Source organism: Nerophis lumbriciformis, linkage group LG17 (assembly GCF_033978685.3).
Source record: "Nerophis lumbriciformis linkage group LG17, RoL_Nlum_v2.1, whole genome shotgun sequence".
NCBI lineage: Eukaryota > Metazoa > Chordata > Actinopteri > Syngnathiformes > Syngnathidae > Nerophis > Nerophis lumbriciformis.
This window is the reverse complement of record NC_084564.2, coordinates 30,535,001-30,555,000: the sequence shown is the minus strand read 5'-3', so window position 1 is coordinate 30,555,000 and position 20,000 is coordinate 30,535,001. Positions and strand designations below refer to the sequence as shown.

The following is a 20,000-nucleotide window of genomic DNA, read 5'->3' as shown; positions in this document are numbered from 1 at the left end:
CTTAAATTACAAGTACTTGGGTTTTACTCTTGATCAGGAGCTTTCATTTAAAGCCCATATTAACAACTTGGTCTCTAAGCTTAGGGTAAAGCTTGGTTTCTTTTTTAGAAATAAAAACTGCTTCTCTCTTAAAGTCAGAAAGAAATTGGTGACAGCAACTATCTTGCCTGTAATTGATTATGGAGACGTGCTTTTATTTTAGTGCTTCATCTAAATGCCTCCAGTCCTTGGACACTGTTTTTCATTCAGCACTAAGATTTGTTACTGGCTGTCGTAGTCTCACCCACCATTGTCAACTGTCTATGAAGTCAGACTTATCTTCATTGAGTGCACACAGATACACACATTGGCTGACTATCATTTATAAGGCTCTTTTAGGTTTAATACCTCCATACTTGTGTACTCTGTTACAAAGAAAAAGCAGCTCTTACGCATTACGTTCTAACAATTTGTATGTTTTAACTGTTCCTCATGTACGGACGGAATTTGGCAAAAGAGCTTTTGGCATTGCTGCTCCTATGGCATGGAATGCATTGCAGATGAAACTGAAACTTACAGAACTACTTTCATTTGGAGCCTTCCGTTCTGTCCTGAGGGACAGACAGCGAGAGACGTTTGCACAGTGCCTGTGTTTTTAAAAGGTGTAAATCTTTGTTGTTTTACAGTTCTCTTATGTATTTTAAAGTGTATGTCTTAACGTATTATTTTTTTGGAACTGCTCTGTGACATGTGCTGTTGACCTCTTGGCCAGGTCACCCTTGTGAAAGAGATCTTGATCTCAATGGGTTTCTCATCTGGTTAAATAAAGGTTCTAATAAAAAAAACTATAAGGAGTCATTAATCTGCATGCAGCAAGAGCCTTTTTCACCGGAATTCTCGACGAAGCGCTATTAACTTGCCAAACACACTTGACAGCGTTTCAATATCTTTCTTTTGAAATATTTTTGAAGAAATTCGCAGTATTGGCTTTTTAAGGTGTGTTTTCCCTGCAAGCAATGGCCCTTCGGAGGCTCTTAACGAGAATGTGACATGACTTAACTTGCAGAACGGAGGGACTGTAATCTCATTTTGCCCTGTCAGCGTGATTTGAGAGCAGTCCGAACATGCAGGTACCCACTGACACATAAATACACACACACACACACACACACACACACACACACACACACACACACATGCCTGTGTGTTGTGTACACACCGTCAGCAGTAGAGAACACAGCCTGCGTCATGACCAATTACTGCCTTTGAAAATGGTACATGTAAAAAGGGTACTCTGTGTTTTATTACTCAACATTTTCTTTTACTCCCTGTCTTGTACAAATGCACTATCATAAAAAGTAAAAAAATATATACAGTCGTGGTCAAAAGTTTACATACACTTGTAAAGAACATAATGTCATGCCTATGAATTTTTGACCACTCCTCTTGACAAAATTGGTGCAGTTCAGCTAAATTTGTTGGTTTTCTGACATGGACTTGTTTCTTTAGCATTTTCCACATGTTCTCAATGGGGTTTAAGTCTGGACTTTGGGAAGGCCATTCTAAAACCTTAATTCTAGCCTGATTTAGCCATTCCTTTACCACTTTTAAAGTGTGTTTGGGGTCATTGTCCTGTTGGAACACCCACACCTGGTAAAGGTAATCCTCCTTTTTAATTGTCCCATTTACTCTCTGTGAAGCACCAGTTCCATTGGCAGCAAAACAGGCCCAGAGAATAATACTACCACCACCATGCTTGATGGTAGGGATGGTGTTCCTGGGATTAAAGGCCTCACCTTTTCTCCTCCAAACATATTGCTGGGTATTGTGGCCAAACGGCTACATTTTTGTTTCATCTGACCACAGAACCTTCCTCCAGAAGGTCTTATCTTTGTCCATGTGATCAGCAGCAAACTGTAGACGAGCCTTAAGGTGTGGCTTCTGGAGCAAGGGCTTCCTTCTTGCATGGTAGCCTCTCAGTCCATGGCCATGCAAAACATGCTGGACTGTGGACGCTGACACCTGTGTTCCAGCAGCTTCCAATTCATTGCAGACCCGCTTTTTGGTGGTTCTCGGTTGACTCTTGATCATCCTGAATAATTTTCTGTCAGCAGCAGGTGATAGCTTGCGTTTTCTTCCTGATCGTGGCAGTGACAAAACTGTGCCATGCACTTTATACTTACGGACAGTTGTCTGCACAGTTGCTCTTGGGATCTTAAGCTGCTTTGAAATGGCTCCAAGTGACTTTCCTGACTTGTTCAAGTCAATGATTAGTTTTTTCAGATCTGTGCTGAGTTCCTTTGACTTTCCCATTGTCGCGTTTGTAACCGAGTCCAATAACTGCATCACATGAGCCCTATTTAAATGGGCTCAGAGGAGTCAACAATCATAATCACTCACATGAAGTTAAGAGGCCATGCCATTAAGGTAATTTGATTTGATTTTAACTTTTCTACATCACCAGAATTTATCATGTATGTTGCTGTATGTATACTTTTGACCCAGCAGATTTGCTCACATTTTCAGTAGACCCATAATAAATTCATAAAAGAACCAAACTTCATGAATGTTTTTTGTGACCAACAAGTATGTGCTCCAATCACTCTATCACAAAAAAATAAGAGTTGTAGATATTATTGGAAACTCAAGACAGCCATGACATTATGTTCTTTACAAGTGTATGTAAACTTTTGACCACGACTACATATATATATATTTTGCAGAATAAGAAGTACATTTTTCCACCACTTCATATGAGTTTAATTTCAGTTTGTTTATAAATAAAGTTGATTTGATTTGATTTGATTTGTTTCCCCATGTGTCCTGTGTAGTTCTGGCAGTATGGTGAGTGGGTGGAGGTGGTTGTGGATGACAGGCTGCCAGTACGAGAGGGCAGTCTGCTCTTCAGCTACTCTCACACCCGCAATGAGTACTGGAGCGCCCTGGTGGAGAAGGCCTATGCCAAGTCAGTACTGCCAGGAGCAAGCATATGTGCCTGGGTTGTAATGTCTGACATCCTCCGCTCTTGCACGGTTGCAGGTTAATCGGATCATACGGAAGTCTGAAGGGTGGCAACATTTCGGAGGGGATGGAGGATTTCACAGGTGGCATCGCGTACTCACTGCCGGTTTCCTCTCACGCGCCTCGTGTCTTGTGGAGGTTGCTGACAGCTGCCCTTGTTCGAGGCAGCCTGCTCAGCTGCTTCATTCAGGTACTTCCTGCCTCAAATAATAATAATAATTATAGATTTTATTTGTAAAAAACACTTTACATTGAGCAAACAACCTCAAAGTGCTACAGTGTATTAAAAAAAAAAAAAAAAAGATAATAAAAATGAATAAAAATAAAAACTAGAACTAGCACGCATATATATAAAAAAAGGCTTTTTTAAAAAAGAAGGGTTTTTAAGCCTTTTTTAAAAGCATCCACAGTCTGTGGTGCCCTCAGGTGGTCAGGGAGAGCGTTCCACAGACTGGGAATGTCCTGACCTGCAGATATGCACGTAGCAGTCAGGGGGCGCTGATTTAGAGTCTTTTTTGTGTGTCCACAGGCCAACAACTACCGGGAGATAGGCAAAATAAATGAAGATGGTCTGATAAAGGGCCATGCCTACGCCATCACTGAAACCGACCAGGCTAGTACACTTTTACAATCTCCTCATTTTATTGTTATTGTCAACTAATATCCTCCAATCCTTTGAACATCACTTTTTATTTTAAGTATTGTCTCATTATCACATTTGTCATCTTATTTTATTGTCTCATCTCCTTATCTCATGATCTGATTTCATCTAACGTCATCATTTTAAAACCTTATCTTATCTCTTCATGTTATCGTCTCATAATCTCATTCAATAGTATTATCCTATCATTTGTATTGTCTCATATCATGATCGCATTGTATCTCTTTTTTTTAACATGTCCTGTCCAGCCACTCAGGCAAATCATATTGTTGATATCTGCTGTACAAATTAACTTTACAAAAGAGAAGTGTGATTTATTTAATGTTTGGTGCAGCCGGGCCGGAGCAGGAACGGTAGAAAGAAGAAAAAAAGAAAACAGAGGGGGAAATTGCAGGGACTAGAGGGGGATAAGACGGAGAGACAACAACAACAACAGAACAGCAATAGGAAATACAATATGTACAAATATGATAGCAAAGAAGCAGTTAGTGAAGTAAATAATAATACAGAAATGACAATGAACATTATTGCACTACAAATGGAGCAATTCCAATACCAATAGAAATAACAGTATTGACAATTAATAATAATAATAATAATTACTTCTATTAAAAATACAATTGTTTCAAAAGCAATATGTAATGAAAACTTGAATCACTAAAGAAAGCAGATAAACGGAGAGACTGTATTAACCTTGTAGATTGTTATAGTAACAATAGGTTAAACTTTGTCTGTGTGCCATGTGTTACCCAGTTTTCCCCTGGGGAGGACAACATTTGATGAATGTTTGATGAAACGTGATTATATGCGTGAGTGTATGCACTAATATGTGCTTGTTAATGTACAGTATGTGTGAATGTATGTTTGTACAGTGAATGTATATGTATGCTTATACAGTGAATGTATATGTACAGTGTGTGTATATGTATGTTTGTACAGTGAATGTATATGTACAGTGTGTGTATATGTATGTTTGTACAGTGAATGTATATGTACAGTGTGTGTATATGTATGTTTGTACAGTGAATGTATATGTACAGTGTGTGTATATGTATGTTTGTACAGTGAATGTACATGTACAGTGTGTGTATATGTATGTTTGTTTGTACAGTGAATGTATATGTACAGTGTGTGTATATGTATGTTTGTACAGGGAATGTACATATATGTACAGTATGTGTACCGGTATATGTATGTTTGTACAGTGAATGTATATGTACAGTATGTGTATATGTATGTTTGTACAGTGAATGTATACGTACACTATGTGTATATGTATGTTTGTGCAGCGAATGTATATGTACAGTGTGTGTATATGTATGTTTGTACAGTGAATGTGTATGTACAGTGTGTGTATATGTATGCTTATACAGTGAATGTATAGTACAGTGTGTGTATATGTATGTTTGTAAAGTGAATGTATAGTACAGTGTGTGTATATGTATGTTTGTTTGTACACTGAATGTATATGTACAGTATGTGTATATGTATGTTTGTACAGTGAATGTATATCTACAGTATGTGTATATGTATGTTTGTGCAGCGAATGTATATGTACAGTGTGTGTATATGTATGTTTGTACAGTGAATGTGTATGTACAGTGTGTGTATATGTATGCTTATACAGTGAATGTATAGTACAGTGTGTGTATATGTATGTTTGTAAAGTGAATGTATAGTACAGTGTGTATATATGTATGTTTGTTTGTACAGTGAATGTATATGTACAGTATGTGTATATGTATGTTTGTGCAGCGAATGCATATGTACAGTGTGTGTATATGTATGTTTGTACAGCGAATGTGTATATACAGTATGTGTGTATGTATGTTTGTACAGTGAATGTGCGTGTGGATGCATGTACTGTGTTTGTAGTATGTATTGTTCTTCTCATTCATGTTATGGTCAACTAACCTCATTTAAAACCATCATTTTAGCTATTTGGTGTTGTCTCATCTGATAATCCTTTCATGTTATTATTTCATTATCTAACAATCTCCTCCAATCATTTAAACGTCTTTAACATTCCATCAAGTTATTGTCTCATAACCTCATTTATTGTCAGCATCTTCTCATCATTTTATCTCATGATCTGATTATATCTCATGTTATTTTAACTATTCATGGTAATCTAATTCAATTTCATGATCCTATCATTTTATTGTCTCATCTCACGATCTCATCATGGTATTGTTTAGTGATCTCATTTAAAGCCATCATTTGAATATTTTAGTGTCATCTCATTTGATAATCTCATCACTTTATCAGGTTATTATTATCTAATAATCTCCTTCAATCATTTAAACCAGGGGTCCCCAAACTACGGCCCGCGGGCCGAATCCGGCCTGCCAGCGTCCAAAATCAGGCCCGCGGGAAGTCCCAAGTATAAAAAAAAAAAAAAAAAAAAAAAAATGTTTTTAATTTTTTTCTGTCTTTTCTTATCCACTTTGTACCGCTTGCTACTCACAGTGTCTTCTAGCCGCTCAGGCAAATCATATTGTCTAAAAATGCATTTTCTCATCGATAATGTGACATCATCGCGCGCGTGGAAAGTGCGCTATATATATATATATATACACACACACAGCCCGGCCCCTATCCAAATTGTTTTAACCCAATGCGGCCCCGAGTCAAAAAGTTTGGGGACCCCTGATTTAAACAGTTTTATCATCACACCAATTCATCACCTTATCAGGTTATTATCTAATAATCTCCTCCAATCATTTAAACAGTTTTATCATCACACGAATGTATTGTTTCAGAATCTCATTCATTGCCATCATCCTTTTTTCATTGTCTCATGATCTGATATCTCATCTCATTTTAACACCTTATCTCATCTTGTCTCATCTCATGTTGTCCCATTGTATCTTATCATGTTATTGTCTCATAATCTCATCCAAAATCATTATTTTATCAATTCAATTTTAGCATCTTGAGGTGCAGCATCTCGTTTTCAAAGGGGTCCCCTTTGAAAACGCCTCTTGAATGTTTTAGCCACGTTAATGGTGGAAGAGTTTCGTATTTATGCAGTTGTATAAATATCAAAAAATCATTTTATTATCTCATCTCAGGATCTCATTTGTGAAGGAAATATTTTTCCTCCTTTGGGCAAAATGGAACGCCTTAGAAGTTTTTCACTTTGGTCTTCGTTTTGCTTGAAGAGATAAAAACAATGATCTCAACCCTGTTTCTTATCTGTAGACACATATTTGTTTCTCTAGTTTTAATGATGTTAGGCTAAACCAAGTGCGGATGTAGTGGGAGTGGACAAGAGTGCGTGTGTGTGTGTCCAACACACACGTGTCTTACTACTTTTTGTAAAATAAATTGTTAATCTTCAATTCTAGTCACATAGTTTTAGAATAAAATAATCTGGGAGGACTCCCTTCCCTGTAAAAGGGAGGGTCCAAACACATTGTATCTTATCATGTTATCATTCCATACCATATTTCCAGCTTATCTCATCCTTGTAACGCAAAGTGAGGTCCAGGGGCTATTTGCGGCCCGCAGTTGGCCAGCACAATATTGTCAGAAAAAAACATTAAGAAAAAAAATCTGTAAGTGCAAGTTAAAACTCTACAATGCAAAGCAAAAGCCATTTATCAACAACACCCAGAAACGCTTCGCTGGGCCCCAGCTCATCTAAGATGGACTGATGCAAAGTGGAAAAGTCTTCTGTGGTCTGACGAGTCAACATTTCAAATTGTTTTTGGAAACTGTGGACGTCGTGTCCTTTGGACCAAAGAGGAAAAGAACCATCCGGATTGTTATAGGCGCAAAGTTGAAAAGCCGGCATCTGTGATGGTATGGGGGTGTATTAGTGCCCAAGGCATGGGTAACTTACACATCTGAAAAGGTACATGCTGAAAGGTACATACAGGTTTTGGAGCAACATATGTTGCTTATTTCAAGCCACATTCTGCCCGTGTTACAACTATTGAACAACTTAAGCTGTACATCAAGCAAGAATGGGAAAGAATTCCACCTGAAAAGTTTCAAAAATGTGTCTCCTCAGTTCCCAAACGTTTAGTGTTGTTAAAAGGAAAGGCCATGTAACACAGTGGTAACAATGCCCCTGTGACAACTTTTTTGCAATGTGTTGCTGCCATTAAATTCTAAGTTAATGATTATTTACAAAAAAAAAAAAGTTGTTTCTCAATGTGAACATGAAATATCTTGTCTTTGCAATCTATTCAATTAAATATAAGTTGAAAAGGATTTGCAAATCATTATATTCTGGTTTTGGGTTTTGTATTACACTGGTGTCATGATGCGCTGTTAGGATCCTTCTGGAAGAATCCCCAGTTTGAGTTGGTTCTCACGGAGCAAGATCAGCCTGATGAGGATGACATTAAGAAAAAAAAGCAAAAAGACGTGGAATTTAGATTTTAATAACGTGGGTGCACCGCGGACTGAAAAGTCAAAACATGCTTGGATATTTTTTTTCTTTTATAAAAACAATGCAATATGTTACATATTTAAAGACACAATTTAGTGTCAGCTTTTTGTTATAAGTGAAAAAGTGTATTATTATTATTAGTGTAAAAAATTTCCGCTTCTCCCCATTACATGTTTTTTTTTTTTTGTTTTCTTCCGTTTTTACCGTTGTTTTTTTTCCTTTATACAAAATAAATGTATACCAAAATGGCCGCAGCTTCATTTGACTTTTCAGTATGTAGCACTTGGTGGAAAAAGTTTGGAGACACGCCTGTCATGTCTTATTTAATCATCTCATCACAATATTGTTGTTTTTTTTGTCCCGTCATTTCATCGCATTATCTCAATTCATCTAATTATAGGCCTGTTATTATTTTTGTTCCGCACGTCTAATTAGACGGCCGTACACCTTGTATGTGACACATGCTAACTGATAGCATGCTAACGTTAGCTTGCTAGCATGTTAAAATTAGCATGCTAACTCTTTGAGCTAGTTTTGCAACCGTTTACCCCAGAGTCATATAACTTGGTGCGTGACACTTGTAAACTGTTAGCAGGCAAACTTAGCATGCTAACATTAAAGTGCTAACTTTTTTTTTGCTAAATGTACTTTTTTTTCCCCCCTCTAATTCCCCAGCCATACACCTTAGAGCAGTGGTCCCAACCACCGGGCCGCGGCCCAGTACCGGTCCGTGGATCGATTGGTACTGGGCCGCACAAGAATTAAAAAAATAAATTAATAAATACAATTTATTTTTATTTATTTATTTTTTTCAACATAAAAAAACACAAGATACACTTACAATTAGTGCACCAACCCAAAAAACCTCCCTCCCCCATTTACACTCATTCACGCTCATTCGCACAAAAGGGTTGTTTCTCTCTGTTATTAATATTCTGGTTCCTACATTATATATCAATATATATCAATACAGTCTGCAGGGATACAGTCCGTAAGCACACATGATTGTATTTTTTTATGACAAAAAAAAAAATCACACCCCCCCGGTCCGTGGGACAAATTTTCAAGCGTTGACCGGTCCGCAGTTACAAAAAGGTTGGGGACCACTGCCTTAGAGTCATATAACTTGGTATGTGACACAAGTTTTAAATGATTGATTGGGAAGTTAATTGACATCTTAAAGAATTGAAGCTAACCATTATCACGCTCACGTTAGCTTGCTAGCATGCTAACTTTTTGAGGTAGTTTTACAACCGTTTACCCCAGAGTCATATAACTTGGTATGTGACACTTGTTAACTTTTAGCATGCAAACGATAGCATGCCAGCTAGCTAACTTAAGCATGCTAACTCTTTCATCTAATTTTACACTTTTTTTCTCTGTTTCCGAAGCCATACACCTTACAGCCATGTTAATTGACATGTGAGACATGCTAACTGTTAGCATTCCATCGTTAGCACACATGCTAAGTGTTAGCATTTTAATGTGCGCCTGCTAACATTTTAAACTAAATCTGCAGCTCATTTTGGACAGTTACACCTAAAACTCACGGATCATCGTTGGCACACATGCTAAGTGTTAGCATTTTAATGTGCGCATGCTAACATTTTAGGCTAGCTCTGTAGCTCATTTTGGACAGTTACACCTAAAACTCACGGATTCTGACACTCAACAGCATCTTAAAAGCTCGGCGGCTTCCGGTGACTCCCGGCCAGAGGTCCAGGGCACAGATAGCAGGCCATCAAAATTTGCACGGGAATTTTCGAGTTCTCATGTTATCCTCCTAATGTTATCTTGTCCTTCTACATTTCAGATCTCATCATCTAGTTTCAAAACATGAAATACCAATCCAAACCTCATGTCATATCATATGTTATATCTAGTGTTGGGTTAGTTACTGAAAACCAGTAACTAGCTACAGTTACTAGTTACTTTATTTCAAAAGTAACTCAGTTACTTACACCAAAAAGTAACGCATTACTGTGAAAGGTAACTATTTAGTTACTTCTTTTTTTCTTCTTCTTTTTTTAAAGCTCTCATTAATGCCCTTTTAGCCTTCATTTCTGTACTGTTATTGCAGTGGAGAATAATACAATCTGTTGATCAACTTGACATGCATTTGCATCACTGAACTCTGCTAAGCAATGTGCTCTACATACAACACACAAAGACAGATATGTTTCAAAAGGCCAAATTATTTCCGGCCAGAACAAATTGACAAAACTATTTTAAATAGCTGCAACATAACATACATAAGTAACAAACAGCATAATAGCAACATAGCTGTAAACCAAGGAAGTACTTTAACTTTAACTTTACATACACAAAGCCTAACCAGGCGTTTTTTCTCTCAAGGAATTCTGAAATAAAATCATGTCTGAAGCCCAGAACACTCTACGCATTTCCCCAGTTTTAGTTTAGAGATAAGGAAAGATTGGCCTGGGCCACTAGGATCCCTCTTTGTTTGTGAACATTATAGTCTATACATTTAGAGTGATGTGATAATCAAACACTCTAGAAGTCTAGAATGAAAGAGTATATAAGAGAATTGACAGAGTGTGTTTACCTTCAGTGCTGAATGATGAGCAGAGGCAGAGTTTGGAGTGTCTTCTTTAGCTTGCTTTCTATGTTTATGTACTCACTGTCCACTGTGTCCAGGAGCTTGGAAAATGTTTTCGTGCCATTTGCTGTTTGACGCCGGTGTCATGCTAATTAGCTGCCTGAAAGCGGGTGACTTCACTGTATAAATAGCCTGCATGTCTTCTAGCACATACGCTGCAATGGCTCTATCAATGTTGTCCTTGCTAGCAGTGCCTCGTTAAAATCCAGCCGCTGTTGCTTAGGAGGTGAAGTGTCTCTCTTTACTAGCTTCGTCGAAGCATGTTGCTTTTGTAGCTGTTTCAGCAGATTTGAATTGACACAACTTAAATTTAACTAAAATTTTATTTTCTTTGTGCCTGACAAAGGAAAAGTAGTGATACTATTTAGGCTGACCATATTCTGAAATCCCAAAAAGAGGACACATATATGCGTGCCAAGGCGGGCAGCAGCACGCCAAGCCGGGACTAGGTGAAAATTTGCCAATGATACTCGAATTTGCTTTATAAATAATATATTTATTTAAATACAGCATTTTTTCTCCTCTGTTGACAGCAGTGTTGGCGCTAGGAATTTTCAAAATGGGGTCCCAGGACCCATCAAGTCATAAAAATGGGGTCCTACAGTACATTTTTGGGACCCCACTTTTTTGTAAGCGTTTTGAAAAAGAAAAAGATAAATGTATTATCCTGTTATATCTCACATTCTATATTGTGTTTTGGAAAAAGGTTGTCATAAACGTTACTTAATTCATTAAAAAAAAATAATAATAAAAATTTGTATACATATGTATTCAGTTCTAAACATTTATTCACTTTCTTCTTTCCTTCATGGATCTGAACTTTGTTTTTTCTATGTTTTTATCTAATAAGTTGTACATGTATTTATTTCAGTATAAAAGTGTAAAAAGTGTTTTGCTTCGGTCATGAAATGATGATAATGGTGTGCCAGGGCATACATACATTTTATATTTAACGCTTAAATCTCTGGAGTCTACATCAACTTCTTATGTTTTTTTTGTTTGTTTTTTTCCCACCCTTAATTGTCAAACAAAACTATGTTTTTAATGGCAAACACACAAAATATGCAAAATCTTCCACCAAAAATATTTTTCAAAGTGGAATATTTGATTTGAAGTAATCGGAACCTTGGATAGGTCAATAATTCATAATAACATTACACTTTTGTTATGTTTTTGTTTATTTTATAGTATTTTTAGAATGTGCCGTGGGCCTTTAAAACATTAGCTGTGGGCCGCAAATGGCCTCCGGGGGCACACTTTTGACATCCCTGCTATAGATAATAAAAAATTGAATCTGATAAATCGATCTATCCGCCCCTCCCTCACCACTGCTGCTGCGCGCACACCCCTCCCCTCCTCCCTCCCCACACCCAGACACACACACAGCGCAACTCCTCCCTGTGACACAAGAGATTCAGAAGGACGACACCGCAGCGCTGCAATAAAACACACTCGGATCTTCTGTTTCTAGCCGATACTACATAAAAAATTACGTAAAATAACGCAGTAATGCATCATGTAGTAACGGTAACTGAGTTACTGAATATAAAAAATAACGCGTTAGATTACAAGTTACCACCGAAACTAACGCCGTTGCTTTGTAACGCGTTAGTCCCAACACTGGTTATATCACTTAGTACACATTATTAACTTTACTCCTTGCAACTATCATCATTCCTTATTAGCATTATGAAGTTATGTGACCTCATCTCTCTCAAAAATATATGAACAAATCGGTTTGATCTATGAAAATGTTTGTTTTCCAGGTGAAGCATGTGTCTGGTGTGATTTTGCTCCTGAGGCTGAGGAATCCGTGGGGCTTTGTTGAATACAGTGGACCCTGGAGTGACAAGTGAGGCTGTGTGTGTGTGTGTGTGTGTGTGTGTGTGTGTGTGTGTGTGTGTGTGTGTGTGTGTGTGTGTGTGTGTGTGTGTGTGTGTGTGTGTGTGTGTGTGTGTGTGTGTGTGTGTGTGTGTGTGTGTGTGTGTGTGTGTGTGTGTGTGTGTGTGTGTGTGTGTGTGTGTGTGTGTGTGTGTGTGTGTGTGTGTGTGTGCGTGCGTGCGTGTTGGCCTCATGTTGTGTTTCTCTTGGTGTGTGGTTGCAGGAGCAAGGAGTGGAGTGACGTATCCAAAGAGGAGAAAGAGAGGCTAGAAATGAAAAGGAGAGAAGATGGAGAGTTCTGGTAATCACATGGTCTAATAAGCATTCACTTGTTTGACGTAGAAGTCTACACAAACTTGCACTTTCTATGATTTGATAACAGGATCAGTGCTGATGATTTTGGCAGCAAGTTTGACTTAGTGGAGCTCTGCAGTGTTAATCCTGACACCCTTGTGGTTACGAACACAGAGCATCCTCCTAGCTCCGCCCCCTCTCAGTGGACCATCAACGAGCATGAAGGATTGTGGCTACCAGGGAGCTCTGCCGGTGGAAGCCGGAAATACCACCGTATGTATCAATACCGTAGCGTATCAATACCATACCATACCATACATAATTTCAAGTGTGCAAGGATACTTGATCTACCAAACCCAAAAGCAGTGAAGTTGGCACGTTGTGTAAATCGTATATAAAAAGAGAATACAATGATTTGCAAATCCTTTTCAACTTATATTCAATTGAATAGACTGCAAAGACAAGATATTTAATGTACAAACTGAGAAACGTTGTTATTTTTGGCAAATATTAGCTCATTTGGAATTCGATGCCTGCAACATGTTTCAAAAAAGCTGGCACAAGTGGCAAAAACGACTGAGAAAGTTGAGGAATGCTCATCAAAGACTTATTTGGAACATCCCACAGGTGAACAGGCTAATTGGGAACAGGTGGGTGCCATGATTGGGTATAAAAGCAGCTTCCATGAAATGCTCAGTCATTCACAAACAAGGATGGGGCGAGGGTCACCACTTTGTCAACAAATGTGTGAGAAAATTGTCCAACAGTTTAAGAACAACATTTTTCAACGAGCTATTGCAAGGAATTTAGGGATTTCACCATCTATGGTCTGTAATATCATCAAAAGGTTCAGAGAAGCTAGATAAATCACTGCACGTAAGCAGCAGTGCCCGTGACCTTTCATCCCTCAGGCATCAAAACCGACATTAGTGTGTAAAGGATATCACCACTTGGGCTCAGGAACACTTCAGAAAACCACTGTCAGTAACTACAGTTGGTCGCTACATCTGTAAGTGCAAGTTAAAAGTCTATACAAAGCGAAAGCCATTTATCAACAACACCCAGAAACGCCGCCGGCTTTGCTGGGCCCAAGCTCATCTAAGATGGACTGATGCAAAGTGGAAAAGTGTTCAGTGGTCTGACGAGTCCACATTTCAAATTGTTTTTGGAAACTGTGGACGTCGTGTCCTTTGGACCAAAGAGGAAAAGAACCATCCGGATTGTTATAGGCGCAAAGTTCAAAAGCCAGCAGTTATAGGGGTGTATTAGCAGTGTTGGGTTAGTTACTGAAAAACAGTAACTAGTTACAGTTACTAGTTACTTTATTTCAAAAGTAACTCAGTTACTAAATCAGTTACTTACACCAAAAAGTAATGCGTTACTGTGAAAAGTAACTATTTAGTTACTTCTTCTACTTTTTTTTTTTAAAGCTCCCATTAATGCCCTTTTAGCCTTCATTTTAGTACTGTTATTGCACTGGAGAATAATACAATCTGTTGATCAACTTGACATACATTTGCATCACTGAACTCTGCTAAGCAATGTGCTCTACATACAACACACAAAGACAAAGATATGTTTCAAAGGGCCAATTTATTTCAGGCCAGAACAAATTGACAAAACTATTTTAAATAGCTGCAACATAACATACATAAGTAACAAACAGCATAATAACACTAACACTAACACTAACACTAACCACGTTAAACCCAGATTCCGAACTAATAAAGGTCTTAACTCATTCTCTTTCTATGCCACTTCAATATGGAATGCACTCCCAACAGGTGTAAAAGAAAGGGCATCTCTATCCTCCTTCAAAACCGCACTAAAAGAACATCTCCAGGCAACTACAACCCTAAACTAACACCCTCCCTTCCACATAATACCTCTTCGGGTTGTAAATAATCAAATGTAGACACTTTTTCTTATACTTTCTGATCTCTCTCTCTGTGTCCACTACTTGCTGTACATATCCTACCAAGTCAGTCCTACACTGTTTCAATGTCCATTTCTCTGATGATGCAATTGTTGATGACTGAAGTGTTGATACCAACCAAACCTAACCCCCCCCCCTCCATATCCCACACCCCGGATTGTAAATAATGTAAATAATACAATGTATATACCCTGATGATTATCTTGTGTGATGACTGTATTATGATGTTAGTATATATTTGATAGTATATATCTGTATCTGGACCCCGACTTAAACAAGTTAAAAAACTTATTTGGGTGTTACCATTTAGTGGTCAATTGTACGGAATATGTACTGTACTGTGCAATCTACTAATAAAAGTTTCAATCAATCAATCAACAACATAGCTGTAAAGCTGGCTTCACCTAAGGAAGGCACACGTGACATACACAGAGCCTAACCAGGCAGATTTGAATTGTTGTTTTGGGCAGTAGACGGGATCTTTGATCCAAGACACAACTTACATTTAACTAAAATGTTCTTTTCTTTGTGCTCGACAAAAGAAAAGAAGTGAGAATATCTCATACTTGCCAACCCTCCCGAATTTCACTGCCTCTCCCTGGGACAACCATTCTCCAAATTTCTGCCGATTTCCAGCCGGACTTAAGGCACGCCCCCTCCCGGTCTGTGCGGATCTGAGTGGGGACAGCCTGTCGCCACGTCCGCTTGGCCAACCAAAAAGTAACCACAGAACACTATACCGTATAGGCGTATAGTGTTCTGTGGTTACTTTTTTGTTGGCCAACAGTTGTATTGCGCACCCCCCTCCCCTCCCCTCCCCTCCCCCCCCCCCTCCCCTCCCCTCCCCTCCCCTTCCCACACTCAGACACACAGTCACACGCACACACAGAGAGCGCAGAGGAAGAATCAGAAGCACGTCTCTGCTTCGCTGGAATAAAACACACTCAGATCCTCAGTTTCTAGCCGATACTACATAAAAAGTAACGTAAAATAACGCAGTAACGCATCATGTAGTAACGCTAACTGAGTTATTGAATATAAAAAAATAACGCGTTAGATTACTAGTTACCGCCGAAACTAACGGCGTTACAGTAACGCGTTACTTTGTAACGCGTTAGTCCCAACACTGTGTATTAGTGCCCAAGACATGGGTAACTTACACATCTGTGAAGGCACCATTAATGCTGAAAGGTACATACAGCTTTTGGAGCAACATATGTTGCCATCCAAGCAACGTTATCATGGACGCCCCTGCTTATTTCAGCAAGACAATGCCAAGACACGTGTTACATCAACGTGGCTTCATAGTAAACGAGTGTGGGTACTAGACTGGCCTGCCTGGAGTCCAGACCTGTCTCCCATTGAAAATGTGTGGCGCATTATGAAGCCTAAAATACCACAACGGTGACCCCCGGACTGTTGAACAACTTAAGCTGTACATCAAGCAAGAATGGGAAAGAATTCCACCTGAAAAGCTTCAAAAATGTGTCTCCTCAGTTCACAAACGTTTACTGAGTGTTGTTAAAAGGAAAGGCGATGTAACACAGTGGTGAACATGCCCCTCTGCCAGGTTTTTTGCAATTCTAAGTTAATGATTATTTGCAAATCAGCGTGAACATTAAATATCTTGTCTTTGCATTCTATTCAATTGAATATAAGTTGAAAAGGATTTGCAAATCATTGTATTCTCTTTTTATTTACCATTTACACAACGTGACAACTTCACTGCTTTTGGCTTTTGTATTACACTGGTGTCATGATGCGCTGACAGGATCCTTCTGGAAGAATCCCCAGTTTGAGTTGGTTCTCACGGAGCATGATCAGCCTGATGAGGATGATGAGGACGATGAAGCGGAGGAGGACGAAGACGAAGAGGACGGTATGTCACTCCAGAGCGAAAAAACGGAGAAGCAGAAGATGAAAGCCAAAAAGTGCACCGTTTTGGTGGAAGTCCTGCAGAAAGACAGAAGGCGGCGGGACAAAATCCACTTCCTCTTCATGGGTTTTCACATCTACAAGGTCCTTATTCTAACATCCAGCATTCTCATTTCACTTTTGGAACTCACACTCTTCTCTTTTGTTTTTTTCAGGTTCCACCCGAGGTAATCTGTTTATAATAATGCTTTAAAAAAAAAAGTATTCCAATGATTATGGTCTATTTCTACACACAGCTTCAAGGGATGTGTCTGCAGCGCAACTTCTTCCTAAAAAATCGCCCTGTCAGCCGCTCGGGGAAATATAAGGCTCAGAGGTAAAACAATTATTTTCCACTTCTACCCAAGCGACAGCAACAAAACCGTTTTCCTGTGCCCACGTTCACACTTATGGACCATGTTGTGTGGCAGGGGAGTGTGGAGGAAAGTGCACCTGGACCCGGGTCACTACGTCCTTGTAGCGTCCACCTATCGACCCAACCAGGCTGGAGAGTTCTTTGTGCGCATCTTCTCCAAAACTGGGAACACTTTGGGGTGAGACGGAGGGAAACCTGTTCAGAGGAGAAAAACATGTAAAAGGATACCACTAGAAAAAATACAGTACTGTACTGGCCAAAAGTTTGGACACACCTTCTCATTCAATGCAATGTTTTCTTTATTTTTATGACTATTTACATTGTAGATTGTCACATCAATAACACATGTGGAGTTATGTACTTAACAAAAAAAGGTGAAATAACTGAAAACATGTTTTATATTCTAGTTTCTTCAAAATAGCCACTCTTTGCTCTGATTACTGTTTTGCACACTCTTGGCATTCTCTCCATGAGCTTCAAGAGGTAGTCACCTGAAATGGGTTTCACTTCACAGTTGTGCTTGAAGCTCATGGGGAGAATGCCAAGAGTGTGCAAATCGGTAATCAGAGCAAAGGGTGGCTATTTTGAAGAAACTAGAATATAAAACATGTTCAGTTATTTCACCTTTTTTAGTTAAGTACATAACTCCACGTGTTCTCATTCATAGTTTTGATGTGACAATCTACAAACCCCGTTTCCATTTGAGTTGTGAAATTGTTAGATGTAAATATAAACGAAATACATATTCAGTTGAATATGCTACAAAGACAACATATTTGATGTTCAAACTGATAAACATATATTTTCTTTGCAAATAATCATTAACGTTAGAATTTGATGCCAGCAACACATGACAAAGAAGTTGGGAAAGGTGGCAATAAATACTGATAAAGTTGAGGAATGCTCATCAAACACTTATTTGGAACATCCCACAGGTGAACAGGCTAATTGGGAACAGGTGGGTGCCATGATTGGGTATAAAAGTAGATTCCATGAAATGCTCAGTCATTCACAAACAAGGATGGGGCGAGGGTCACCACTTTGTCAACAAATGCGTGAGCAAATTGTTGAACAGTTTAAGAAAAACCTTTCTCAACCAGCTATTGCAAGGAATTTAGGGATTTCACCATCTACGGTCCGTAATATCATCAAAGGGTTCAGAGAATCTGGAGAAATCACTGCACGTAAGCAGCTAAGCCCGTGACCTTCGATCCCTCAGGCTGTACTGCATCAACAAGCGACATCAGTGTGTAAAGGATATCACCACATGGGCTCAGGAACACTTCAGAAACCCACTGTCAGTAACTACAGTTGGTCGCTAGTAACTTGCAAGTTAAAACTCCTATGCAAGGCGAAAACCGTTTATCAACAACACCCAGAAACGCCGTCGGCTTCGCTGGGCCTGAGCTCATCTAAGATGGACTGATACAAAGTGGAAAAGTGTTCTGTGGTCTGACGAGTCCACATTTCAAATTGTTTTTGGAAACTGTGGACATCGTGTCCTCCGGACCAAAGAGGAAAAGAACCATATAGGCACAACGTTGAAAAGCCAGCATCTGTTATGGTATGGGGGTGTATTAGTGCCCAAGACATGGGTAACTTTCACATCTGTGAAGGCGCCATTAATGCTGAAAGGTACATACAGGTTTTGGAGCAACTTATGTTGCCATCCAAGCAACGTTACCATGGACGCCCCTGCTTATTAAGACAATGCCAAGCCACGTGTTACATCAACGTGGCTTCATAGTAAAAGAGTGCGGGTACTGGACTGGCCTGCCTGTAGTCCAGACCTGTCTCCCATTGAAAATGTGTGGCGCATTATGAAGTAACATAATACCACAACGGAGACCCCCGGACTGTTGAACAACTTAAGCTGTACATCAAGCAAGAATGGAAAAGAATTCCACCTGACAAGTTTAAAAAATGTGTCTCCTCAGTTCCCAAATGTTTACTGAGTGTTGTTAAAAGGAAAGGCCATGTAACACAGTGGTGAACATGCCCTTTCCTAACTACTTTGGCACGTGTTGCAGCCATGAAATTCTAAGTTAATTATTATTTGCAAAAAAAAATTAAAGTTTATGAGTTTGAACATCAAATATCTTGTCTTTGTAGTGCATTCAATTGAATATGGGTTGAAAAGGATTGGCAAATCATTGTATTCCGTTTATATTTACATCTAACACAATTTCCCAACTCATATGGAAACGGGGTTTGTACAATGTAAATAGTCATGAAAATAAAGAAAACGCATTGAATGAGGAGAAGGTGTCCAAATGTTTGGCATGTACTGTATATATGTATTATTATTATTAGGGCTGTCAAAAATAGGTAGTTAACTCGTGATTAATCCCAAAATGTTTTTACAATAATCATGTATAAATGCAGATTAATCATGCAATTTTTCTGATTTAAAGAAAATATCATTTGACTGCACTATTTGTTATATTTAATTGGCAGGAGGCTGGTATTTCCTCATTTTGAAAATAAATATGTGGGATGACAAAAAATGTTGATCTTTAATAATCATTTGGAGTGCGTAACAAAGTGAAAGAAAAATGTAACTCTTTTTGGTCATTTATGAACAAGCATATGGTAAAAATGAATCAACAGAGGCGTGCAAAATGTAAATGAAGGAATGACAGGGCGCCTTATATGAAATTTTTACTGCAAACATATTTCTAGTTGCTTCCTGCTCCATCACTGATAAGAATATAAGGGAAAATGTCCCCAAATAGTCACACTAGCTCCTGCAGCGCACAGCATTAGTGCTCGTCTTAAAAAGCATTGCTATTGGGTTTGAATCCTGGTCGTAATTTAGTTAGGAAGGATTATTTAGGTTTTAATTATGTTCCAATCGTTATTTTGCACTTAAGATAATTATTGAACTTTTTTTTTTTACCTTTAATTAATTTGAGT

At 38.6% G+C, this 20,000-nt stretch overlaps 1 protein-coding gene and 1 long non-coding RNA gene across 4 annotated transcripts in view; one reads left to right on the top strand and one right to left on the bottom strand.

Annotated features, from left to right (window-relative positions):
* The window catches only part of LOC133614805 (uncharacterized), a 109,602-nt gene that overhangs the window by 13,663 nt on the left and 75,939 nt on the right, over positions 1–20,000 (bottom strand). For both annotated transcript variants that reach the window (XR_009816627.1, XR_009816628.1), the window contains exon 4: positions 17,162–17,279. This is a non-coding gene — a long non-coding RNA (uncharacterized lncRNA). The remainder of the gene's footprint in view (positions 1–17,161; positions 17,280–20,000) is intronic.
* capn12 (calpain 12) overlaps positions 1–20,000 on the top strand; it is a 64,423-nt gene that overhangs the window by 21,175 nt on the left and 23,248 nt on the right. For both annotated transcript variants that reach the window (XM_061973049.2, XM_061973050.2), the window contains exons 4-13: positions 2,811–2,944; positions 3,019–3,190; positions 3,530–3,613; positions 12,450–12,535; positions 12,788–12,865; positions 12,947–13,131; positions 16,566–16,813; positions 16,885–16,896; positions 16,966–17,045; positions 17,140–17,262. In XM_061973049.2, the coding sequence (XP_061829033.1) occupies positions 2,811–2,944; positions 3,019–3,190; positions 3,530–3,613; positions 12,450–12,535; positions 12,788–12,865; positions 12,947–13,131; positions 16,566–16,813; positions 16,885–16,896; positions 16,966–17,045; positions 17,140–17,262 (1,202 nt within the window). The remainder of the gene's footprint in view (positions 1–2,810; positions 2,945–3,018; positions 3,191–3,529; positions 3,614–12,449; positions 12,536–12,787; positions 12,866–12,946; positions 13,132–16,565; positions 16,814–16,884; positions 16,897–16,965; positions 17,046–17,139; positions 17,263–20,000) is intronic.